This window comes from Branchiostoma belcheri, unplaced genomic scaffold, assembly GCF_001625305.1.
Source record: "Branchiostoma belcheri isolate BF01 breed outbred unplaced genomic scaffold, Haploidv18h27 scaffold32, whole genome shotgun sequence".
Lineage (NCBI taxonomy): Eukaryota > Metazoa > Chordata > Leptocardii > Amphioxiformes > Branchiostomatidae > Branchiostoma > Branchiostoma belcheri.
In genome coordinates, this window is record NW_017803932.1 from 61415 (window position 1) to 87688 (window position 26274).

Sequence of the window (26274 nt, forward strand, 5' to 3'; positions counted from 1 at the left end):
TGGAATTTGATAGTACTTTAGGATGTGGTGTGTGATGTGTGATACGAGATTTGTATAACGTGATGATTAGATATGTAAACCTTCCTATGTGATGATATTCCAACGTGTGTAAATCTGCTAGCTCACGGTCCAATCTTGTGCCGGAAATTCATGTCACATTTAAACATCAAAGCAAGGACATCTCTGTATAATGTCCATGATCAAAGTAAACAATCATGTTAGATGGACTTATCCGATTCATAAGCAGATGTATCTACAGGATTAGCCTGGAGATTAAGTGTTCCACATTGACGTTAACTTGAATATATATATTTTTTGTTCAAATAGACACATAACGATAAAAACGCTCTTCACTATCACATTTTGGATATTTTTTGCACCAAGATGGACTTACGAATGAGGCACAAAATAATGTTATTATTAATCAGAGTCATTTTATGTTCTCAACTGCTTTGCTTGTTGTTTTGAATAAAAGTGTGTAAAACGTCTATCTTGCTGGGCTGCAATGAATTATGTGGCTAGCAGAAGTCACAACTAGTTCATAAAGTTCGAAGTGTTAAAATGTAAACTGTACATCCACCCGAGGTTCAGTGTTTCAAAAGTAACGTACGTGAAGATCAACCCCTTTATATGTCCCTTTCTATCAAGTTTACCGTAGATACGTAACACCTTTACGAGTTATATTATACGTGAACCACTCAGTACAATATACGCAAAAATGACACCGACGCTAACAGTTTGCCATACCTTTTTAGGAAAAGTTTTTATGGAACCATTATCAATATAATCCACCGTTATTACGAAGTTTAACTTTTGCTATGTTAAACTTCTGCAGTGCCAGTCACTGTCACTATCGTTTGAGACTATGTACTTATTCTTCCCGGGACCTCCATGACATATTATGATGTTACATCATACATTTGTAGTCACTTAGCTTTGCTGTAAAATTCAAACGAGCTCCATTGTTAAGTGTATTACTACGTTTAATTTCCAGCTGTATATACATTGTATTGGTAGACACACCAGACTAATTGACCAATTGTAAAAGAGTTGGCAAATAAGATGAAGAACCAACATTTTATATTGCATAGCGTAGTAAGTAAAGCAACAACATATCACATAACTATGTTACAGAAACTCCATTTAAGACAGCGACATTATTTGCTTGAAAGACTGCTGATTCTGATCAGTGAAGGATTCTCAATGAAGCATTGAAGAACCCCAAAATACATCACCCCTAGCCTCTACCAGGCTTCGGGAGGCGGCTGGACAGCCTGAGTAGAAATCGGCCAAATAGAGCAATTGGCAGGGGAGTTGGTCTGCTGGGGAGAGCAGTTTGCCTCCTCCCGAAGCCTGGCAGAGGCTACATCACCCCACCCCACCCCGTAAGATATTTGAGATCCTTGGTTGAATTCATATTACATAAAACGATTGAACACCACCACCAGCACCCCCAACAACAAGACAAACTTCATAATCTTGGCCAATGAGAGGAACGGCTGTTCCTTGTCCAGTGCAGGTGACCTGAAGGGGTACAGGGTGTTAGCCAGGGCTGACTTGGCGTGGTCAGCTGCACCTGACCAGGGATGTGGCCCCAGCAGGCGGTACTGGACAGAGAAAGCGGGGCCGAAGTAGCAGAGGAAAGCTAGTTTTGGGTCCCGAGGAAGGAGCCGCCAAAACGATGGTTTCACTCCGATCTCTTCGGCAATGTCATCCCGGTACGGCACGTTCAGCATCTGTAATATAGACAGGATGTCACTTAAGTCAATGCACTCTACAATCCTATGCCTGGCACTAAATAATACAAATAAATGTACACAATTTAAGCAAATAATACAAAGCAGACATATTGGGAACAAATCAAATATAACTAAATGCGCTGGTCCTACCCCCCCCCCCCCACTGACATTTCAGGTAATGTTTGTACTGTCCATGTAGAGAAAACCGTGTTACCTGAAGCTTGACGTGGCCGAACCGCTGCTTCAGCTCCAGTTTGTCGGAGCGGATCCGATTCAGCATGGTCTCCTTATCGGGAAGTTTATTCAGACCCTGCAACACAATAAGTCAACTGTGTGAAGACCGTTGTTCTATGTACTCAGATTATTATAAGTGCAACTTTTGGTATATCTATATGGTTGTGATGCCAGAAAACCCAATGTTTTCTTTAGGCGCGAGAGAGACTACTGACTTTGAGACAGCAACATTTATAAAGTGCCTCCTGTCTCGTTTTGTAAACAATGACTACTAGTATTTGTTGGTACAGTAAATTATAAGTCTGCCCTGGCCACTTCAGTATAGACGTCGAGTTGATACACGGTGACTATTCAAACAACTGGAGAAGTGTGATCACGACCTTTAGGTGGAATTAGACAACGGTCCACTTACCAGGAACACCCTGACGGCCCAGCGAGCCTGCAGTTCGTAGATAGGAGGATGTGCCCCGATGGTAGACAGGCAGCCGATCACGGACAGGGTGGGTTTTGTCAGCTCCGCAGGGAACACCAACTTGTACAAGTTCACGTCATCCGCTTTACCTGAGGAACGGGATAAAAAGTTGCAACCTTGCAGCGTAACTCAGCTCTATACAGGTATATCATAAGTGCGCCTTTCACATAATCTTTCAATGTCATTTTTATGCATCAAATTGAAACACAATAGAAGAAAAACTAGTACAGAGGGGTCTGCAATCACCACATGAGTCTTATCAGCTTAGCGGGGTAAAACAGGTTCATCAAAGTTTGCTTTACGGTTATAGGTAGCGGGTCAAAAGCCATGCACGCCACTTACTAGGAAGGAGGGACTCGTCACTGAACTTAAACGCCAGGTTGAAGCCCGTAGCGAATACCACGGCGTCCAGTCCGTCCACTGTACTGCCGTCCGCGAACCGAGCAGCGTGCTGGGTGAACCGGGACAGCTGGGGCTTCGTCACGACCTGGGAAGGACAGTCAAGGTTACATATCAGCTAGACAGGAAGCACTGTAGGAGATGGGTAGGTTTATCACCAAGATAAATGTCAATCACCTCATTAGATGTTTAGAAGAACAGATGCACGAAATGTGGTCTGTTGTTCTACCAACATAATGGACAGTTATCAGTTTAATCTTCACCATTGAAACTTACCTGCCCAGTGGCAAATCTGTAACCTATTTCGTCATTGGCCATGACGGAATGTTTGAGTGGTTCAGCTGGACACGTCAGCCCGTAGTTGTCATGACACACTCTGGCGTTCGCCTCGCCCTTGATGATTTTGTTGACGATGAACTCGGGCATGTTCATCAGGACCCGGCGCAGCATCATGTCCCGCGGCATCCCGGCCTGAGCCAGGCGGGGGGAGAACCCAGGCACCGTCCCTCAGGCTCAGGTACACCTGGGGACGGGACGGGGGTGTCAGTATGAACAGTCAGCAGTGTACGGCTTTAGAGAAGGGTAACATGGACGAACGGTCGTTTATAGCAGTTACAATATAGATATATGTTATTCAGACATTTCTAGTTGTTGGGGTTATGGATTTTGGTGGACAGGTTTGACAAAGAGAAGAGATAAAGGTCGGAAGTGGGGTGACGATAAGACAGCAGAGCCATAACCTCTCACCTGTGACGCCACCTGAGCGATCTCCGCCGCCACGTCGCCTGCAGAGTTTCCCGCCCCTGGAGACAGAATCATGAGAGGTTATCTAAGGTCATTTGGGTAGGGTTAAACGTAAGAAGAGAATGATTTCATCTGTGTACTATGTAAATGGAAGGCGATAACTCACCTACAACAACCACTTTCTTCCCGGTGAACTGTTGGGCAGTCCGGTACTCCTGACTGTGCATGGTGACACCTGCGAAGTCCGACAGACCAGGCACGTCGGGAACGTAGGGCCGGGCGAACACGCCGTTACACACCTGGGAGGGAGTGGGGAGTTGTCAGGTAGATTTGAGAAAGGGTGGCTTACGTATGGACTGTAAGTACAACACTAGTTAGGGAAGGGCCAAATGATGAGGATCGTCGCTTGCGTATTGAAGATGGAGCTAAATGGTTGGCACTTCACCCTTATCAGATATTATCAGTTGTTGCTGCTAACATTTATGTTTCTATGATCATCAGTACGTAAACGTACCATTACAGCGTCAAAGATCTCTGTTTGTTCCCCATCGCCGTGACCCGTCTGTACAGTACGGACCTCCCACCGTCCTGTCTCATCAAAGTCTTCTGTCTTCTGTATGCGGCTAACCTGGAGGGATAACGTAAGAAAGGAGAACAACGGAACAATAATTGTAGCACAGCTCTACTGGCATATAAGAAAAAGAAGACCGTGTTTAACAATAATATTCCCACCTGTGTACCGAATCGGATGTGTTTCTTGAGGCTGAAGTGCTGAGCGTAGTCCTGTAGATATGTGTACACGCGGTGGTACGGCAGGTAGGGGGGCGTGTCCTTAGGGAAGGGGAAGTCGCTGAACGACATCATTTCTTTACTGGAGTTTGTGATGAGAGACCGGTACATGGCGGCGCCCTGGTTGGGTCTGACATCGTCAGAGTAGTACCACACGCCGCCTGGAATAGCGGTTTGTATGAAGATTTATGGTAGAGGTCGCACACGGTACATACGTAGAGGCGAAGAGAACAAGAGAATAGCGCTAGCATCGATGAAGACAACGTACGACAAGGAACTATTATCATATTTTCTAAAGTAGGCGTGGATTGTTTTTGTGGAGATTACAACGTGGCAGCAGGTGGCCTATTGACACTGGAAATAATTTTCAACATTTTCGCGATATACCACATCCTGACAGTCACATACAAACACTTATATGGGGCACCTTTCTCCCACCCTTCTATTTTATTGAGCAACATTACCAGCCGATTGTTAGTACTATTGTATTAGCTTCTCTCTTCTATTCCACGGTGCATTTTTATCGTCCATGTCCTGATCAACGCTATTGAAATCAACAAACGTGTAATGCTGTCTGGGCTTGCTTACCGAGATCGTCATGTTGCTCGAAGCAGACCGGCTGAAGCCCCTCCTCCAGACAAGCCTTGATCGAAGTGAGTCCGCTCACCCCGGCTCCTATAATGGCCACTCTCTTAGAGCCCATGGCTAGGGAGGAAAACAATAAACTTCAGTCGGCACAAGATATACTGTGCCAGTCAACACTAGACGAAAAGTTGGATTTGCACATTTCAGTAAATCCCGGTAATGATTACAAAGAAAACATTACAAGATTTTACCATACCATTGATAAATCCAACTTTAATTTTCGTGCCTTAGAAAATTATGCTTCGTTTGGGGTGTGGGGTAGAGTGGCGTAGCGGCAGAGTGCTCGACTCGGAACCAAAAGGTCCCGGGTTTGAGTCCTGACATGCCACCGATCTTGTGCCCCTGGGAAAGTCTTTCCTCACTTCGCTCAGGTGAAAATGAGTATTGTATTGCCCCCCTGTGTTGATGGCGGCATTAATACTGTATAAGTTGAAAAAACTTGTGTGCCGTCACCACGTCTTGTGACTACATGTTGGAATATACAATGTATAACGTTATATATATATATATAAATATGCTTCGTTGACATAGCAGCATTGACTCTCGCAGGTTTTCAACACCAGTATTTTCTACTCAGTGCACACACATGGCCAAGGAATATATTGCTAAGTGCATTTTGTAAGTTAAATAGCGGATAAGGTCTGCTAAGGATCGTGCATACTCTGTAAATTGTTTCCAACGTCATGTTCACTCAAGTCTCACCTGGTAAGTGTAGTCAGTCGCTGTCCGCTGGTCGTGTTGTGGGTAGAAAAGGTTTCCGTACTGTGTCGTGCCTCCCTGAGCTACCCCACGTTACACGTATGCTGTCAACAGGCCTGTCGAACCTTTATTTGCCCTTCACTGAGCTGATGTTTATGCAGTTAATCCCACTTTTTTCTTGGAAAAGAGCGAGCCTTCGGCGAAGAGAACTTCACTTCCTTGTGACGTCAGATGTCAGATGGGGGTCAGATGTGACAACAGTCACGTAAACCGACACTTCAAGAACAGACCCTTTGACCTCGAAGAACAATTACCGACATAATTACGTGCCCGACGAGGAAAGGTAACACTGCTGTTGACTAGACGCCCCCACTTCAACGCTGTCAAATGAACGAGTTGATAAATCAAAAAGCGGCTGTGTTTGGTTGTGTAATACACCGTTATCGAAGGCTATCATAGCCCGGGTAGATGATATAAAAATGTATTTTACACGTCAGGTTCTCATGACACACGTTTTAAATACACAGCTGTCTTTCTAGTCAATTCACCCACGTCATTTCAGACCACTTCGTCACACTTCACCTGAATTTATCAGTGACACAACCGTTAACCATGAATGAGTTTGTGCCATGAAATGAAAAATGACAAACTATAGAGGAATCTAGGGATAAAGAAACAGAGTAGAACAGAATTCATATAGATTGCAATTTGATAGGCTGTCACTTTTGATAAAGTTCTGCAGTGTCCAGTATGCTCCTTCCTGCCTATGTATCCATAATATTAATGTAACATGTGTTCTTCCACGTATACGGACATGCCAGATAGGACAGATTACTACTTGGAGGGCCGATTTGAACTTCTCATGAATAATGGTTCAAACAAAATCATGTATGCCTGGGGCAAACAGATAAACAGAGAAAAGAATAGATATCCCTGGTAAAGGAAGTTGGTTAACGATCATTTACTTGGTAAAGGAAAGAAAAAATGTACGATGTTATTGTATCTATCTACTCAGGCACATGGTAATACAATGGAACAATTATTCTCTGTCAATTAAACAGCATCGGTACTTATTGACCTGGCAGAGCTAACATGCCGGAAGTGGGTAAATTTCAAAGCCGGGGTCACTCAAAACGAGGAACGGGGGCGGAATGAATACACAAGATATAATTTCTTTTTGCGCTTTTACGTCTTCTTTTCCTTTCCCCTTCGACTTCTACCGTCTTTCAAGTAGCTTTTAAGCGACCATATTGTTTCTTAAACGAAACAATATGGTCGCAAACTTTTTTGGGAAATGGACGCACCTCGATGTCATCCACATAATTCAATGTGTGGCCTAATGTTTAGTTAAAGGTGATTTGGAATTATGCTGAGGGTTCAAACTTTGTTGAAAAGGAGGTAGAACGGAGCGGCGATAGCGTTTACACCTGGATTCTAGGCAAGAAAGTAGCTGCAACGGTAACGGTTTAAAAGCGCCCCTGACGACCAATAATATTATTGCAGCACAACAGGTGCTAATGCCAGAGTACACCTGCACTCGGCTGTGGGGCCCCTGTGGTAACGGTTTAAAAGTGACCCCCAACGACCATTAATATCATTGCAGATATGTTGGTCGACTACCATAGGGGGCGAACTACAATGTTTAAGGTTTACTGACAGGGTCTTGATCAAAAATTTTATCGCATTAACGGAAAACAACGGACAAGTCCATAAAATTCCATGTCTTCAGTTCCCTGTACAACCGGCGTATCTAGGTACGAAAATATTCAGTACTACGAGGAGAATTGAACAGGCGACTGTACGATGGCAAGACCCATTTTAGGGTTTCCCTTCCTTTCACCTGCTTCTTCAATACAAAGTCCCACCAAGTCCCCGTCCACTTCACATCTTCTTGAAACTCTATCACCCGGATATCGCGGGAAAGCCCGTCTAGAAGTGTGTTAGTGGCTATTTTGCACGTGGGTGAGTCATGTCCGTAATTTCACCCTGACTAAAGAAGATTTCAGGGAGATCTGAGCGCATCGTTTTGACAGGAGACACCTGTTCTGGCCATGACATCATCATGCACCTTGCAGTCTCGCGGGAACACGCGATAGTTGGGCGCCATTTTGAATATTTACCTTGGAGTTAGCAGGCAACGAAAACAAAAGTTTCAACTGACTCACCCGGCAGAGATTTTCCTATTGAGACCCAGTATGGGGTGATGGAGACGGTAACGTACCTGACACTCTTCACAGGAGGAATGGGAGTCTAAATTAAGACAGGTGAGACATCTGGACGTTTACATTTGGTGTATATATAGTCGTTGACTATCAACGTGTGGTTCGAATGGGGCGGTGTAACGTTAACGTCACCATATATAAAGGGTGGGATTGATTGAATGTGAAATGTGATGATCACGATGTATGCAAAGCTAGGCTAAGATAACGGCCAAATTGTCTGTATCTTAAGGACTGTTGGGAAAAAAGAAACGACTAGTACTCACCAGGTTTTAAGAAGAAGATGTGTGTTGACTATAATTTAATAAAGAAACTTTTCTCAAACTTTGAGAAGCCCGAGTTTTTCCACCAAAGGGAAAGTTATAAAGATCTAGAAGAAGTCCCCTTTGTCCTATTTGCGTGGCAACTCCAAAATTGCAGACAAATGTTACTTCGGCCAACCTGTTCCATCCGACAGTATATAACGTTATCTTGTAATTTACTAGTATGCAATTAACGCCTCCCAGCTGAGCCATTGATTGTTCTTCACGTTGACAATGGTGAAAGTGCAGACAAGGTGCTGTGTGACGGGTGATCAGGTAGACAGCAAACCTGGGAAACGGGCCAGCCAGAAAGTCAGGGGCAACATGAAGTCTTTGTTACATGTGAGCACTAGTGTTGGCTCACCTGATCCGCACTGGGTGTTGTGTTTGTGGACCCAGGCCTTAAAAGCAAGGCCGTTGGACCATGAATCAGTCTAACATTTCACAACACGCCAGGAATGCCAGACATCCTACAGAATGGTTTTCAGACACTACTAGAGTTGTCTAAAACTAAAGTTATCAACGCCAAAGTAAAGTTTTCCAAAATCTCAACAGACATGTTACCATGTTATGTGCTATATGCCACTCCACCAGTACTACACCTATTTGAACAGGCATCTGAAAACAAATATTTATTTTGGGGATCAATTCACGAAAAGCCCTTTTCTGCAGGATAAATGGCAGTTTAAATCAAACAGCTAACTCAGCCCAACAGTGCACTAAATAATTCACATCTGTTGAATGCATTTATGGCATGGTGTCCAGACCATCTGTCAAATGCACTTATTTCCCCTCTTGTGGTTTATAGGTGTACTGGGGCTAATGGGATAATGACAGTAATAAACCATAAACAATATAATACACCATCATTTGCAGAGAAATTGTCTTGCAATATTGTTTTTTATTTCATTTATTTATCAATCTCAAGATGGCTGGGTAACCCTAAAACAGTGTAACATTGGTGATTTCAGTTATCATTTTGCTGTGGTGTTATTCCAGCAGCATGTAAATAAGCCATCGCCATAATAAGACCAATGCCTGCTGCTGTTCCGTCCAACTCCCCTGGAGGTGCCAACCACAAGCTGCGGCCTCTGCAGAAAGCTGGCAGGTCCCACAAACACCTGCTGCGCCACTACCACGACATCGCCTCCAGTCTCTTCAGCTCCGAGAGACTGCACGGCCTGGAGGAACTCTTTCTCGCAGCTGCCAAGGTAAATCATAATACATGTATTATAAGGTACATCAAAAGTATACGTACATTGTTATATGTTACAATACTTCTACCAGGTCACATACATTTGTATACCACCACCCTGAAAAATGTATCTACTAGTAAACAATCTGTATCATCAGCCAGTAAATTGCACAAGTTTCAGAATCTGCATTCAAAGTGGCAGGTACATGTTAATAGAGGTAAATCTGCTTAATATCTGTTTTCTTTTTTACTATGTGTCAAATTTTCGAATAAAAATCCTTTGCTTACTGTATATTTCAAATGGAGATTCTACTCATCGATCTAATAATGTGATGATTTTGAAGGTAATGATTTGGCAGACACAGCTGTAATATACTCCACAGAAGAGAAAAATTGATATTGCACTAATATTACCTGTTCATGATTTGATGCTTAGACACAATAAAGAGAAGTAGTTTGCACAGGAACAATGATTCACCTTGAAAGTGATTCCCACAGAAACTCTAGACTGTAATGACTCCCCAGGTGAAAGGAAAGTTTTTGAAAAAGGAAAGTACATGTAGTCAGCAAATGTGAGTTACTGATATTGCCTCTCTGGTCATTACGACAATAAGAGACTGCTGTGATCAACAAAGAAGGTGTTCAGGTGTCCAGTATTGAGAATCAAAGTAAATTCAATCATTAATCGTGAGTGTACATAGCTTTGTTAAATGCTATTTCTCTGATCAAGACAGGTGCACATAAGAGTACTCAAGAAGGACAGCTTATTAGAGACATGCTGCTTAATTGGCAAATAAAGATCTTGTGTTGAGCCTATCATTGATACAAATGTATGTTCTAACATATTTTAGTGTATCTTGCCTGTAAGCATATGAGTATGACTTTTAAAAAAGGGAATAACTTAATGACCTATTCTGTATTTCAGGATGGTGACTATGAAAGGGTGTTCAACTTCCTGCAGCGGCGCAGCCAAGATGTAAGTACCAGAATCTGGATAAAATATAGCAAACTCAATCACCAGGCATGTACAATGTACTGTGTATATAGTATATGTCTGTACCCACACTGGGCACGTAATCAGAGCATGACCAGAACAATGCACCAGGTATGGTAACACTCCTCGTGGTCTTAGGCGCTCCATGTGTTCAGACTTTTTTCACTGCCTGCCACCTGCCCCTAGCCTGGGTGCCATCCCCAGTAGTATATTCGCAAACTCTATAACTGGGTCTGGACTTGAACACAAATAAAACGATTGGTGATGACGTCACGTAATGAGCTAGCCCGAGCAGCGGGGCTTCATTTGATTGGCCGAGCCTCAGAGGCGACGGCCAATGGCGCGCCTGTATTATTCAAGTGATGTTTGTTGTTTTGTAAACACAGATCTTCGCGCGAGTGTTCCTTTTCTCGGTGCGTTCTATTTTTGCGAGGTCAACATCAAGCTCCGAGAGCTGCGGCTTGTGCGTCAGCCATGTTGATGATCGATCGCGGAAAGTACACTGACTACGGCTATATCAAGCGCGCTTTAGCGTTCGGCGTCGGACATGTTGATGATAATAAGATAAGAATAACGATCTATCTTAACGTAGCCGTTCGGACGTTCGAACGGACGCTAATGTCGCCGTTCGGACGTCCGAACGGCCCTTACCTAATATGTACACACCCAAAAAAGGGCTTAGACGAGTAGGACCAATCAGCGCGCTCGTTCAAAATCTGAACGAATATTTAGACTCCAGACGCTACATATGTGTGCAAGTCCAGACCCAGTTATAGAGCTGGCGAATATACTACTGGGGATGTCACCCAGGCTAACCTGCCCCTGTTTAACAGCCTGGTTTGTCTTACAGGTCATCAGTATTGATGTGAAGGAGCCAAGAACAGGAAACACGGCCCTGATCTGGGCTGCACAGAAAGGCCACACCAGGGTATGTACAGTACTGACTGTGGTTTCATGGTCCATTTGGTTTCCCAGGGTGCAGTATCCATACGCTGGTGGTTATGTACAGAATAAGGTCTGACTTGTCACTGTGTTCTGGTCCAGTTGTCACATAATCCAATATTGATTGAATACATATTGACTGTAAGTTTGATAGAATGTTTTAGTTTTTGAGTATGACACTGTTTTCAAGAAAATATCCTGTCTGTGTTACCAACAACAAAACATCAGGAAAGGAAGGAGTCAGGTGACTGATCCATTATGGCCACAAAGGGCTTATCCTGGCCTAGTTGATCATTATCAACATAATTGGTCATGCCCGAAAAAATTACATTGAGATGTCTGTCTGTCGTCTGTCAATCTTTAAAAAAATATGTCTGACTCAGTTCTTTTAACAATGTATTTAAAAAATGGAGATTGATATCAGTGTTAGAAATATCCATCTGCAGTCTGCATTTTGCAGAGAAATTTTCAATGTTACGGAAGAAATTAAGCAACCTGCAATTTTTCAGTTGTGTCTGTATAATATATTGTTTAGGAGTTTAATATGTGCTTACAACTGACTTTAAGATATAGTCAAGTTATGCATGTATTTTTCAAATTGCATGTAAAATATTTGCCAACATGCAATTTTGAATGGGGTTAGAGTCAGGGCTTAAAAGTGTATATTTGCAGAAAGTATTATTTTCCAAATTGCAGAACAATATTGTGACATTCTGCAATATTTCAGAACGTTGAAAAAAATTTCTACCACTTGATATGTTTGCATAATATACAATATATTCTGAGTTACACCATTGTTTTGACTTACAGATAGTAGACCTGTTGTTGAAGTACGGTGCTGACATCACATTACGTAACCATGAAGGGCAGACGGCCATGGACCTGGCCCCGTCACACCTGTGTCGCCTGCTGCTGGAGTCTGTGGACAGGGTGGGGACATCTCACCGTCACCTGCTGCAGGCAGCCTGGCAGGGCAACACCAGGAAAGTCAGGGCACTGCTGGTAAGGCTTTTTGTATCAAGGAGTATGTAGTGTTGGGCTTACAACTTACTTAGTAAATACAGACCCTGAAATACATTCTTCTTTTAGTTGAGTCAAGGAACTATAAAACTACTAGTAGTAGTAGGCAGAAATCCTGTCAAGTTCTTGAGGATGTGTAATTTCTTCTAGTACACAAATGTATATTTTTCCAGATCATTTACATAATGAGCAAAATATTTTGGGAGAAAAGTTTTGGTATTCTGTTTTAGCTAATTTGCAAACATTCAGAGATGTTCTTGTATATTAACACCTTCAAACTTTGTGTCCATTCCAGGCTGGTCGTAAGGCCCTTGACATCAACTGCAGTAACTCTGAAGGCTTCTCACCCCTCTTGTTGGCCACAAGGGACATGGACATGTTCCAAGATCGTACGTTTCTACCCTTCTCTCTGGGACATATAGTGTATAATGTGATTTTATACAGTTCTTGGTACAATGTAAATTGATTTTCATTCCTACCAATACTGCAGTAGAGGATTTTTTAGGGCACACTTGGAAACTATTATTTGTGTATACATGTACATTTTATTCTTCCTTTTGCAGTTGTTCCAGGTCAGCATAATCCTACAGAAGTTGTGAAAGAGCTGATTGGCAAGAGAGCGTAAGTATGAAAATCTAAAAGTTGGTAAAGGCATATTAATTCTGATATTGATGTTAATATTCTTTTAAAGGGTTTTAAAGAATATCAATGTTATTGATGTTTTGATGAAAGGCATGTAGATTGACTTAACTATATGAGTTAATTTGATTTGAGCCCCAAAACGTACAGATTGAATTAACTTCTGGAATCATCCCCCTTAGAGATGTGACTGCATATGATGATGAGGGTAAGACACCTCTTCACTTGGCTGCATCTGCTAAAGGTCAGGGGTCAGAGAAGGTCGTGGCAGCTCTTATCAAAGGAGGCTCCGATGTTGGTAAGAGACCGAGAACATTAATTTTAGAATAGGTCATTTCAAAATCATCATCTCTCTCTTACCAGAGTCTTGGTGATAAAGGGAATAATTTGTCAGTCCCTTGACTGAAAATTTTATGGCAATTTCAAATGGAATCGGTCTGTAAGTTAATATACAAGATGTCATATTTCATCCCACAAAAATTCTGTGGGAATTTATAAGAATCGCTGCATCAGTAGTGTGCTTATTGTTAGTCATGTCCATGTAGATATGATTCAGCACCAAGGACAGGGATATTGTTGTTGGCTTGAATGTGAACAGAGACAATGCACATGTGTCCTGAATAAATTTGACATAGAAAATTTTATGGCAATGTCAAATGGAATTGGTCTGTAACTTAATATGCAAGATGTCATATTTCAGTTCACCTTCAAATGTATTTATTTTTTTACAGATGCTCAAGACAAGCGAAGTCTGACTCCCATCCACTGGGCCTCACAGGTTGGCAAAACGTCCTCAGTTCTGACACTGATAGAGGGTGGAGCTGACGTCAACATCAGAGGATGGTCTGGAGCTACACCTCTACATGTCTCTGTATGTATTCAAGTTTCCTTGTTTTACACCAAAGTAATGATAACATCAGATGAAGTACATGCAGTTAAATAATCTATAAGAAGCAGACAAAAGTGCACAGTTGAACAGATTTGGCTAATGAACAATTCAATCAATTAATCAAACAACCAATCAACTTTATTTTAGTATAGCATATAAAATGTCAGGTAAGTTGGCAAATAGTTCTATACAACTACATGTAGTTTGATATATATACACTCTTTTATTCAAAGTGAACAGGGACTACATACCAAAGTAAGAATATGATGATCAGAATGCACAGGAAGCATTACAAGTTTGTGTCTGAATAAATCATAATTATAATACAATACTCTTTTGCATGGTTATGTATTGTCTAAATATAAGGATACAATGCAAGTATGTGAAGAATGTATTGATTGGTTTGTGACATTCCTGTGTTGTATTAATTTTACCCCCAGGCCTCCCATGGCCATGAGCAGTGTTCAGCAGTCCTGCTGGAACATGGGGCAGACATCACCAGTGTAGACGACGCAGGCATGACACCTGCTGAGGTGGCCAAGGGAAAAAGACTCAAAAGTGCACTCAGAGGTTTGTCATCTGTAGAATGTAGTTTTTAGTAGGAAAATTATTAGACAGCATAATCATTATGATATGACAAAATTATGGTTTGATTTTTACTTAGCATATCATGAAGGACCATGCAGTGATATGTTTACCTCACTGAAATGTCATATCAGTTACTTTGCTTTACGTATTGAATTTGAAATAGTAATTGTACTGTCTGTAGTACAGATGTTGTAGTCTGTAAAATAACAAAGGGTTATTTGTTAATAATTGATGAGTGAATAGCCAGTCAGTGGGGCAACAGTCTGCTCAATAAGCTGGGCAGGTAGATTTGCTTTTTATTTCACTACATGTTGCTTGAAATCATTTGAAGCAAATGTTAATATGGCATGTACATGTACAATGTATTCCATTGTGATTATATTAAATAAAGAATCTTTGTAAAAATGAATCAATGCATATTGGAAAAGTTGGGCACTTACATATGCTCTCAGTATTGTAAAGTAAAACAAACAATGTATGAATTGTTCAACCATCGCTGCAATAGTGACACAAAAGAAACCATTTGCATGTAATTACACATTAACCAATGTCATAAAAATAGATTTAACAATCTGAATGTCTTGACCAAAGACCTGCACAGAGTCAAACTGAATAAGGTTGTGCATACATTATTTTGAAAACATCTCAAATTCTTCCTTCACTTTAAATTTCTATTTTAATTCATTTATTTCTTATTACAATAACAGAGGCATGGACAGAGGCCACCCATTCTGACACAAGCAGGGAACTAAGTCCAGTCCGACCTCCGTCCAGAAACCCTGCAGGTAAGGATGGGAAAATTAAATGATTTATTAGATCTGTTATACCTGATCAGTTCTTCACAGACACTTTGCTCTTTGAGATGACACATGTTTTGTGTAGATAGTGCCAGTGCAGGGACAAAATCTTGCAGTGTGGTTATGTGTGACCATGTACTAAAAAAACATACCCCCAGGGAATAAGATTTTAAATGACCACCTTTTCATAGGACTAAGCTTTGTGTCATGACCTTTTCCTTTGTTTGTCTCTGCAGAACAAAAGGAAGAGCAGACTTTGGATGACCACATACAGGGACTTTCCTCCAGCCCGTCTGCCCTGAGCTCCACCCCCCTCCGTAAGTAATGAAGCAGTGATTGGTTGTGGTCATGATGTGGTTTATTCACAACATGTCATCCTTTGTTACATCATGATCAGGCTGTCACATTGTAACTACAGAAGTGACCTTTCAGTAGCCTTTCAGTCTGCACCAGTTCTAATCAATTATGAATGTGAGACACAAATTCATTTTGTTAGAGGGCTTTATAATATGCATCCATGAGCCCCTTGGACTAACAGTGTACTGGTAGGACATATTGGTGAACAAATCATTATATTTTATATTGTGTGTTTTATGATAAAAACCTTGTATACATTGATAGGTTTATTAGCAGCAAGAAGGTTACAGTGACTACTTGTTTAAATACACTTCCTTGTCCAGTAAGATGGTAACAGTTAGAGAAACAGTTATCTATTGTGTAGCTGCATGACTGTGTCGCTGTCAATTTTCTGAATCTTGTTGTGGTGAGCAAATTTCATTACTGATGACTGGTTTGAACACAGACATCCGGGCGCTTCATCAGCTGGCTGCAGAGGAGAGGAGACTTCATGTGTCTGATCCTGGCATGGCTGATGGAGAGTCAAGTCCAAGGTAAGGTTATACAGCTGGGGCTAAATCATCAAGATGTCATGTTTTATATGGGAGATAAGATCAAATAGTGGTTACCGGTACCTGTTTGTTAGACTAAGTTTGCGTCTTTTATAGAAATAATTCAATATGTTTATATGTGTCCCACATTAAGGTGTGCAGCATGTACCAAGTTTGTAATATGTATAACGTTAATGATAATATTGTTTGTTATTTTGAGCAAGGCAATGTAAGATTTTTAGCTAATTAACATCAAAGGCATTGTTTTGTTCAACAGTAGATAATTTTAAACTTGACTGTGATGTCTTAAAACTAAGTGCAATGCTATGCTTTATGTACTAGAAGCCCTAGGCTGCAATGTTTCTTTTATGAAGAAACCACTGGACTGATTGATTGATCGATTAATGATCATAGTAATTACAAAATTGTTTTTTCATTGAGAATGTTGACGGGAAATGTTGTTGTACTTCAGGGATTCTGTGAGGAAGTTAGGGGTTCCTCGTGTCTCCAGCAGGACTCCCCCCAGACACCATAGGACCCCCCAGAACTGCAGTGACAGGGCCACTCTGGCTCCTCTCATCCTGTCCAGGGCACAGGTCAAGCAGAACAAACTCAAGACTGCCCTGGGCGGGGGGACAGACTCCCCATCCTTACACATCAGGGGGAAGGGCAGGCTGAAGATCACAACTATGAACAGACACTGTGAGTAACTACATGTAGTACTGTAGGGGCATGTTTGAATAGATGACTGTAGGTGGATTCATGGTAAAATTGGACCTTGATTTGTATTACTGCTACAGTGATTCTGTAGGAATTTATAAGAATTGTTGCATCAGCAGTCTGCCTATTGTTAGTCAGGTCCATGTAGATATGATTCAGCACCAAGGACAGGGACAACATTATAAGTTTGAATGAGAACAGAGACAATGAACATGTCTCCTGAATATATTTGACATAGGAAATTGTAATTTTGGACCTAAATATGATTGATTACAGCTCAAATGGTTCATTTATATGACTGATGGAATGATGTTTAAAGATTTTGTAACAATAATTGTATATGAAGTCTGCTTATTGTTAGCCAAGTCTATGTAGATATGATTCAGCACCAAGGACAGGAACAACGGTGTCAGTTTGAGTGTGACCAGCAAAATGCTTCATTTGTATTTCTGTTGGTCTAACTCTGTGGGAATTTGTAAAAATGATTGCATCTGGAGTCTGCTTATTGCTATTCCAGTCTATGTAGATACAATTCAGCACAAAGGACAGGGATAACATTGAGAGTTGAATGTGAAAATGGCAGAGTATTATATACATATATGTCCCAAATACACAGTTTATTTTGCCTTTGTTTCTGACAGGCTGATACAATGTGTGTGAAAAGTGCAGTTAACGTAGATAGAGCTAGAACCGTACATATGTAATATTTTAACAATGTACATCACAGTGATTCAGTGGATGCTGTTCATTCATCCTGTATGAGAACTGGATGTAACTTTGTCGTCTGCCCTTTCAGCTCACCCGTCTCCACGACAACAGGATCAGCTGCCACAGCTGGTGGCTCCAGTGTCCGTCACCATGCTGGAGCTGGGCATGGCAGACAGTGTGAGGGAGAGAAGGTAAGGAGAGGGCAGGGTTGTCATATGAGCTGCCCAAGACATTTGTTCCTGATAATGTCACTGAAGTGATAAATCCTGATGTTGTGAAGTTTAATGCTGTTGTATTCTTTGGCTATTAGGTTAAGTGTCTGATGCTAAATAAGATACATTGTTTGTACATGTGCAGTTTATTTATAGAGTGAACTATACATATATTATGTGTATCATTTTGCAGACTTCAGAGACTTGAGAACAGTCCAATTGGACCCTTGATACAGAGAAGACCCAGAATCATGTCATACTCTGGATCTGCAGGCAGCAAGAAGTAAGTGACTTTCAATCACACAGCACTGCATCAACTGTGTAAGGAAAAAAAATGCTGGACCTGGAAAGCTTTTTATACCATTTCTGCATGTTTTAATACCATTAACTCAACAAGTTAGTTTGTTAACTTGAGCCCACTTCTCTGCAGGTTTTCTCCGCGGGACAGACGTGTGAATTCTGACCCGTGTGCGGGTGATGTGGCAGCAGCGTGTGAGATGTACATCAGACAGGCCAGCCGGCTGCAGTACAGGCTGCCTTCTCCTCACCTGGAGCACCTGGAGGAGAGCAGGTCACTCTGTAGTGAGGTAAGTGTGACAAAACAATTCAGCTCATCTCTAAAACTGTACAAGGCTTAAAAGTAGTAGTAAAGATGTCAGAAAGTGCTTATGAAAATTCTTTTAACATCAAGATGTAGAAATCTATGAAATATTTTGTTTTAACAGGTGCGTGCAGGATTTATGTTTTTTTCTTCCCTTTTTTTCAGAAGGAAAGTCGTGAATCTTCTCCCTTCCTCCCCCCTCCCTCACCTCGACAGTTCTTGTGCAGTGGAGGGGAAACATCTGTAGAGACATCTCCTAGAAGTCAGGGTAGGTATCAAAATACATGTACATTGTATTTAACTTTGTGGCATGTAATGATTAAGACTACCTGTAATTACTTGAAGTGCAATGTTTCTTAAAATGTGTCATACTTTTTATGTATCTAATTGACTAATTCTAATATGTAAATTAATTTGCTTCCAGATGGCAGTACTGAAGATATTGGAGAAAAGGAAGGTTCTATTGTCAGTGGAACTAATACGTCTTCACTGCTCTCAAGATCTTCATCATTTGTCATAGAAGACAGTCAGCTTAGAGTAACGTCACAAAGACTTGCGTGTGGCAAAGGCAAGGGAGATGCTCATCATAGGAGCAGGCCACCTCTGGTTTCAGACACTCGTCAGAAGACAGACGTTCCTACTGAACATTCCAGCTCACCAGATTCCACAAGTCAAGAAGTGCAGGCTGCAGGTGACAAACCGAGTGTAGCAACAAGTAATAACCAGCAGGTAGTTAGTGCAGGACAAGGAATATCTGGTGAGAAAACAACAAAGAATGGTGCCAACACAAAACCATCAGAAACCCAGAAGAAAGACTCCAATAGAGCAAGTGGAAAAGAGGATAAAGGGTGTAAATCTCATGTTGAGAAAAGCCCACAAAAATGTTCAAAAGAGAGTGAGGAAACAACAGGCATATCAGAATTTGTGGTGTCAAAAGGAAGTGCAAGCAAAAACAACGCAGCCAAGAAAAGAACTAAAAAGAAGGTAGCTCAGACAAGCAGCTCCGACAATGTTGTGCCATGTGTAAAGAAGACTATATCCCAGTCCTCTGTGAAGCCTAAATCTTCACAGCAGCAAGAGCGAGTCTGTGAGACTCCTGATTCTGACAGATATGCCACCATCTCATACAGACTGAGTGAACAACTCATGATGAGGAAGGACCAGAACTATTATCTTGTTCAGCCAGCTGGAGAATGCAAGCATAATGCAGTAGAGGTTGATTCTTCTCAGCAACCAGAGTGTAGGGAAACTGATGTTGCACATAATTTGTCTAGTTTTGGACCAACAAACACACTGCCAAAGCTGACTGCTTCTGAAAGCACAAATAACAGCTCCACTCAAAGCAATAAAACTGACAGTAGCATTACTAAAGACACATCTTCCCCCAACATTGTAAATACTGATAGCAATGTGCAGTCTAATATGATTTTGCCCTCCGTTGAAATTATCAACCCCACCCCACGGACAACAATGGAAGAGCCCACACCAATAATACAAGACTTCCTCAGCCTCCTACCAACTCTCACGCAAAATGATGTACAAAATGTCAAGCCTAGTAGTGCCAAACCCACCAAGAAAAGTGCAGGAAAGAGAACTAGGGAGACATCATCTAACAGACAGCAGAGACAGGGCTCCGGCAGCTCAACTAGGTCAGGTAAGAGTTTGTGTAAGTCGTCTGCTGCGTCTACTACATCTGCTAAAAAGTCCAGGTCAGGAGAAACTGCCAGCACACAGGCAGCAAAGGGCAAAAACCAACAACCTGCCAAACAAAAGAAGAGCAAGAATAAGAAGAAGGAGAAAGCTGAAGAAGACCTGAGCAAGGTTGATCAAGGTGCCATTGCTTTTGTGTCTGGCCTTGGATGGCACATCCAGACAGATTATGCAGAAACAGACTATGCACCCTCACCTGACCTTCTGAAAGAAATGACATCCCCAAGGGAAGACACAAGAGAGACCAAACACACTTCTAAGAAACAGTCTAAAGGGTCAAAGGCACAGCTTTCCCCACTAGCAAGGTCCCTGAATGGACTAAATGCAAGTAATTCAGGAAGAAGACATGGAAATATCGGGAGTATGGTTCGAAACTACTTTAAGGAAGGAACCTTGAGCAAATCCCTACCCAAGCTTCTTCCTGAAACCCTGAAGGCCATCAGAGAGTTCTCTGATGACATGAAGGCAGCAACACTGCCCTTCCCCCCAGACAAGTCTGAACACTTGGACATCACTCAAGATGTGAAAGCCTCAACACTACCACTACCTAACACAAAATCTGGCCCCCTGGTTTTTGATATGCTCTTCCAGGCCTCCAAGAAGGACAACGATCATGACAACATTAAACTTTCCCATGATTTAGAGGTACAGCTACAGATTGATCCAGAGTGTGAGAAGAAGGACAGAGACAATGTCCTTTTGGGTCAGTCTACAGCAGGAAGTGTGGACACCCACACTGCCTTTCCAGATGACAGTGATTCTGTAAGTTCACATGACTCAGACCTAGATGCATTTTATCAAGAAGCTCTGATGCAGCTTGAGGATGAGGAGAATACAGATGAAAACGTAGCTATGGCTCCCAACCTGCTGGGTCATGGGAATATGGACGTTCCCCACACAGACAATGTTGAGGGCTGGTCCACAAGAATCACATCACGTAAAACTAGCCTCCAAACTGAGCTAGATGACATAGATCAGACCATGTCGGTGTACTCAGAGTTCAGTGCTGGTGTGGACAATGTGAACTTTGTGGGAGAAGATGGCAGTGAGGTGAGCACCATGACACCAGTGCCCCTGGATGACTCTGATGGTGCTGATGAGACCACAGAACTGGTGATGGCTCCACGAGGACCAGAGGATTTCAACAGCCTGAACTCTGAGGTATGACTACCTGGGAAATATTGTAATCTTATCACATACTAGTATAGGCTGCATCAGAAAATGTTGCTGGAATAACCACTGTGACAGTGTGTGACACTGCACTGTAAATTGTTGGATAGAAAGGCTGAGCCGTCCTGCATTTTGTAATGTCATCATATTCAGTGCCTGTAATTCAGTGTAATTGTATTGATTGTAAAAATAATGTAACGTGTAACAGTAACTGACCAGATTCCATTGCAAAGAAACTCGATCTTGCAGGCAATGCAGATACGTCTATTTGAACAGAGTAACAGAGTAAAAAACTCCATGTTGCCAAAGATAACAATATAAGTTTTGGTGTTGCAGCCTCACACCAGTATCCTGCGGAGCTGTGCCAGTCGCAGCAGTGGTCGCAGCGGCAGTGTGGCCACCTACAGCACCGAGGGGCTGGGGTCACAGGAGGAGGAGCAGGTCATTCAGTGGAAGAAGGGAAACCTGCTAGGCAAGGGTGCTTATGGCAAGGTAAGAAATCATCAAAATCACTTTCATTATGATGAAGAAAATTTCTCTAGTCTTGTGTTGAATGTACTGTTACAGTACAAAAAATGGTGGTTTTATTTTCGCCTTTGTTGCTGTGTGGTCTTGATTCGAAATCATGACATTGTGAATTAGGTGTTTTGTACTTGTATTGTTCTGTAGTAAAATATCATTTTTATTATATTACAATTCTGTAGTACAACACATTGAAAGCCTCCTTTTCCCTCATACTGCAAACTAAACCACCACAAAGTCAATTCCTTCACAGTATGTCATCGTCATTGAAAATATATTTTCCGAAGTGACATACAATGTAAATGTACATGCATGATTGGGGGTAACAGAGAAAACAAGGACAGAGTATGTCATCTTAAAAAAGGTTACGGTTGTACATGTATGTAATTGTAGGACCAGTTGATAATATTCTGATGTATTGCGCACCTCTGTGTAGGTGTGTTGTGGGCTGACCAGTCGTGGGGAGTTGATAGCTGTGAAGCAGGTGGAGTTGAACACAGCTCACTGGGAGAAGGCAGAACAGGAGTACCAGAGGCTCAGGGATGAGGTGGACCTGCTACAGACACTCCGACACAGGAACATTGTCAGGTGGGGACAGAATACAATGTAAATTTTACCATTTGTGAGGTATAGTCCTGTGGACATCTATGTATGGCTGCCCTGGAAAAGTGAGTTTAAAAAAGAATTTCAAAGTGGAAATTTATCTGAGACATAATATGAAACTGTTTTACAGCAGCATAATGTCTCAGTTATACAGTTGATTTGAATGTACTGTCACAATGGTGAACTAGAGACAACAGCATGAACAAAGTCATGCATCACTCATTTTTGTATAGTCCTGTAGACATCTATGCTAGATTGTATTTGAATTTAAAGAAGAAAGTCATTTATCTGAACCAGAATATGTTTTTTTTTTATAACAGTTGTTTTGATTGTACATTTTTGACTAGTATAACTATGGTGAAGTAAAAATTAACAGCTTGAACATGTACCTCTCCTCCAGGTTTCTGGGTACGAGTCTGGAAGGTAACGTGGTGAACATCTTCATGCAGTTCATCCCTGGAGGAACCCTGGCCTCCCTGCTGGCCCGCTTTGGTGTGCTGGAGGAGGGCGTGGTCAGCAGGTACACCCGGCAGATCCTCATAGGTGTGGAGTACCTGCACAACAACAACATCATCCACAGGTCAGGAACTGTCCCACCAACAGGGCAGCACAATGGTTTGACGTAAACAACTAGACAAGTCATGTATCAAAGTTCATCAGTGTTGGTAGTTATTTTTTAAAAGCAGGTCCATGTAGATATGATTCAGCACCAAGGACAGGGACAACATTGTCAGTTTGAATGTGATTAGAGACAATGCACATGTGTCCAGAATATATTTGACATTGTACAAAACAGTTACTGGAAGGACCTGGATTGATATTTAGGGTATCACCCAGAAAATAAAAGCAATAATCTTGGAGCTTGTTACTGCAGTTTTGAATGCTTAAAGCATGAAATACCGATTCAAATGTGCTAATGTGTGACAGTATGTGTCAATATCATACAGATTGCCTTATTCAGAATATTTCCAGTTTTGCTGCCCTGAAATTGCATAGGATGCCTTTAAAGTTAAATTTTACATTTGTTCCAAAACAAAGGATTGTTCTCATGTAGAGCTTTCGACCAGTCACTCTGATCTTCTTCAGTAGACTGACCCTGTGAGACTTGTCACAAGGCTTCTCTGAAGTGTGATCTGGTAGATGATGTCAGCCCCCGTTGTGGTTGAGTGATGGGTGATAGTACCTTCTTCATGCAGTATCTTTCTGCTGTATAGACTTATTTCTCACCATGTTTTTCTTGGTGCACCTCTGCTGTCTACAGGGATCTGAAGGGGAACAACATCATGCTGATGCCTAATGGAGTCATCAAGCTGATAGACTTTGGCTGTGCCAGGCGGGTGTGTGAACGGCTCAGTGTCTCCAACAGCCAAGTACTGAAGTCCATGCGAGGTCAGTCGGACAACTTGTGGTTCCTGTATGTTCTTGTTCGTCTTGTGTTCTTGACTTTAAGACTATCATCAGGCTTTGTTTAAAATTAATCTAATATCTATCTCTGAATTATGGATTGATAGGCACCCCATACTGGATGGCTCCTGAGGTGGTATCAGAGTCTGGGTACGGTGTGAAGTCTGACATGTGGAGTGTGGGCTGTACAGTGTTTGAGATGCTGACTGGGAAGCCGCCCTGGGCTGACATGGCTCCCATGGCTGCCATCTTCCACATCGGCAGTGGCAAGGAGGTATGTTCCTGCTCTTCTCTACTCTCAGCTGTCTGTGCAGCATGTATAAGTCATTTCTGTAAGACTGGATTCAAGTAGAAGAGCAGTTACAATGTTGTCTGTTGGTGAACTCTTGCTGTAGACAACAGATTTATCTATATGTTTGTGTTTGTGTTTGTGTAGGTGCCGGAGTTGCCTGACACAGCCTCCCCTCCTGCCCATGACTTTGTCCGTGCCTGCCTGACCAGAAACCCAGACCAGCGGCCGTCAGCCTCTCAGCTGCTCAAGCACCCCTTCATCCTTAGGAGGCAGGAGGAAGACTAGTTACATCTGTATGGAGGAGTTGGTTAGACAATGTGAACAATGTACCATGCATAGTAAGCTAGGTCACAGGTATGACTACCTACATATCAGCTGGATAATGATGTTGCTTGCAAGTCTTCTATGAAATGTAGCAGTTTTCTGAATGTGCATAATATACATTTTGTAATGTAGATAAAAGTTTTTGATTTCCAGCTCATGGGAAACATTTAGTACTTTTGTGCCATTAAGAGGAGCTAACTTATATAAATATTGCTGCAAAACTTGATTCTGTAAGATTGTAAGATTCACATGTGATGGTAAGCAGTATTCAAGAACTATGCAATTCTGAGTCATTCGGAAACTACCACAATTTATGACTAAAATGACAAAAACAAAGGGGATTTGGCTCTAGTCAAAGCAGTTTTTCAAATGTTAAGCCAATTTTGACTTCATGTGGAGATGTTGGTTGATTATTTGACATTCTTGTCATCCATTAATGACTTGTGATATGAAAACTCTTTGAAATCAGTATTATCAAATGAAAATTTGCTCTGAGCATGCTTCCAATTTTAAATGTATACACACATGACAAAATATTGGCCAAGTTTTTACTGAGATTTGTTGGTATTAGATTCAAAATGTGGTCCCAAAATATGTGATACAGAGTGACTACAGACAGACACGAATAGTAGTATACAGTAAATTTAAGTGGATCTCCCACTGGTCTGTTAGGATGCTTATTACCAGTATGTGACATAGATGTTACAAAAATGATGAAAATTTTGTCTTCAGTACTGATCTATGAATTGTTGTGCTGCAGAGATGTGTGTATACATGTATTTTGCATGGTGATACTACATGTCTGTCTCTCCTGTTTCATATGTTCCCTTTAACTGTGTCTTTTCCATCAGAATGTAGCTTATCCGCCATATTGGTGGACACAGACCACAGCAGTGTTATTCAAAGGGAGTGTCCAGTGATTGCTTACTGATTTCACTTCCTGCACAGTGCCTTAATCCACCCTCTGCAGTGACAAATGACATTATTTGATACGAAAACAACTGTTGACATACAGTGTACAGAGTCATTTAAATGGCTAGTAATAATGTTATATTTACCTGAGATGTTAATATAAGTGAAATCTTTAATTTGATTATTTAAAGGGTGTTTGTTTTAGAATTGATCTAATGATAACTGAGTAGTATGTATTTTTGTAATTCATCGTATTATATATATTACGTACTAGTAATCCGTCCGTGAGGTACAGCTTTTAAAGTTGAAACAGCAATGACAAAACAAAGCAGAGTGCTTGTTTTATGTCCATATCATAAGATTGAAGATGTGATGATTGATATTTTTAGCCTGTACATGTTGTAGGTCATGACATGATTTGTTGGGAAAAGGTGCTTTTTTTGCCCATAGAAATGTGAAGTTATTTGCAAAAGAATCTGTATGGCATACATTGTATTCTTGTCGTGGTGACTTTGGTGATGTTATAAAATCCAGTTTTGTTTCTGTCTCGGTACCTCTTTCAGCGTCATTCAGATATTTATTATTTTTGTGGATGGTGTATTGGATGTCAAATATCTGTATATATTTGGTTGGTTGAAGTAAATTCCTAATAAACCCGTATGAATTCTTATGTCATGCCTAGATTGTTTTCTGTTTAACAGACTTGGTCTGTCTTTTTTCTATAGCTAGATTGGCAGATCTTTGGGCTGTAGGTCATGTACTATTGGTCTGACATGTTGATACTGTTGATGACTGTTGTCATGGAAGAGTGCACTGAACAGCATTTGGATGAGATCTGAACAAAAGATGTCTGCCTACAAGAAACAGTTCCCAGTGATAGAACAACATTCAACATTACCTAGC

The 26274-nt window shown here is 41.5% G+C and overlaps 2 protein-coding genes across 3 annotated transcripts; one reads left to right on the forward strand and one right to left on the reverse strand.

Annotated features, from left to right (window-relative positions):
• Window positions 1–731: 731 nt before the first annotated feature.
• Window positions 732–5958, reverse strand: LOC109474966 (dimethylaniline monooxygenase [N-oxide-forming] 2-like). The gene is given in 12 exon segments (XM_019775459.1): window positions 732–1736; window positions 1954–2049; window positions 2386–2534; window positions 2788–2932; window positions 3121–3330; window positions 3332–3367; window positions 3592–3647; window positions 3755–3887; window positions 4103–4216; window positions 4321–4538; window positions 4966–5082; window positions 5725–5958. Coding segments are annotated over 11 exon segments (1590 nt in total). The 5' UTR covers window positions 5081–5082; window positions 5725–5958; the 3' UTR covers window positions 732–1418.
• A 1635-nt stretch (window positions 5959–7593) lies between these two features.
• LOC109474996 lies at window positions 7594–26041 on the forward strand. Of its 2 annotated transcripts, none has more exons than XM_019775519.1 (25): window positions 7594–7985; window positions 9242–9453; window positions 10363–10413; window positions 11282–11359; window positions 12184–12375; window positions 12689–12782; window positions 12957–13014; window positions 13215–13330; window positions 13764–13903; window positions 14362–14491; window positions 15217–15294; window positions 15543–15623; window positions 16109–16196; window positions 16666–16895; window positions 17710–17812; window positions 18027–18116; window positions 18264–18420; window positions 18600–18702; window positions 18859–21305; window positions 21651–21806; window positions 22273–22424; window positions 22840–23019; window positions 23701–23828; window positions 23951–24117; window positions 24280–26041. In XM_019775519.1, the coding sequence occupies exons 2-25, from the start codon at window positions 9277–9279 to the stop codon at window positions 24418–24420; spliced, it is 5337 nt and encodes a 1778-aa protein (XP_019631078.1). In that variant the 5' UTR covers window positions 7594–7985; window positions 9242–9276; the 3' UTR covers window positions 24421–26041. The 2 variants fall into 2 exon arrangements, with proteins under 2 accessions (XP_019631078.1, XP_019631077.1); XM_019775518.1 differs by having other exon boundaries at window positions 9245–9453.
• The last annotated feature ends 233 nt before the right edge of the window (window positions 26042–26274 follow it).

Coding starts and splice junctions, on each gene's coding strand:
- LOC109474996 (XM_019775519.1), top strand. CDS start 9,277: ATGCCTGCTGCTGTTCCGTCCAACTCCCCTGGAGGTGCCAACCACAAG. Junction 21,306..21,650: donor TCAACAGCCTGAACTCTGAG/GTATGACTACCT, acceptor TTGGTGTTGCAG/CCTCACACCAGTATCCTGCG. Junction 21,807..22,272: donor GCAAGGGTGCTTATGGCAAG/GTAAGAAATCAT, acceptor ACCTCTGTGTAG/GTGTGTTGTGGGCTGACCAG.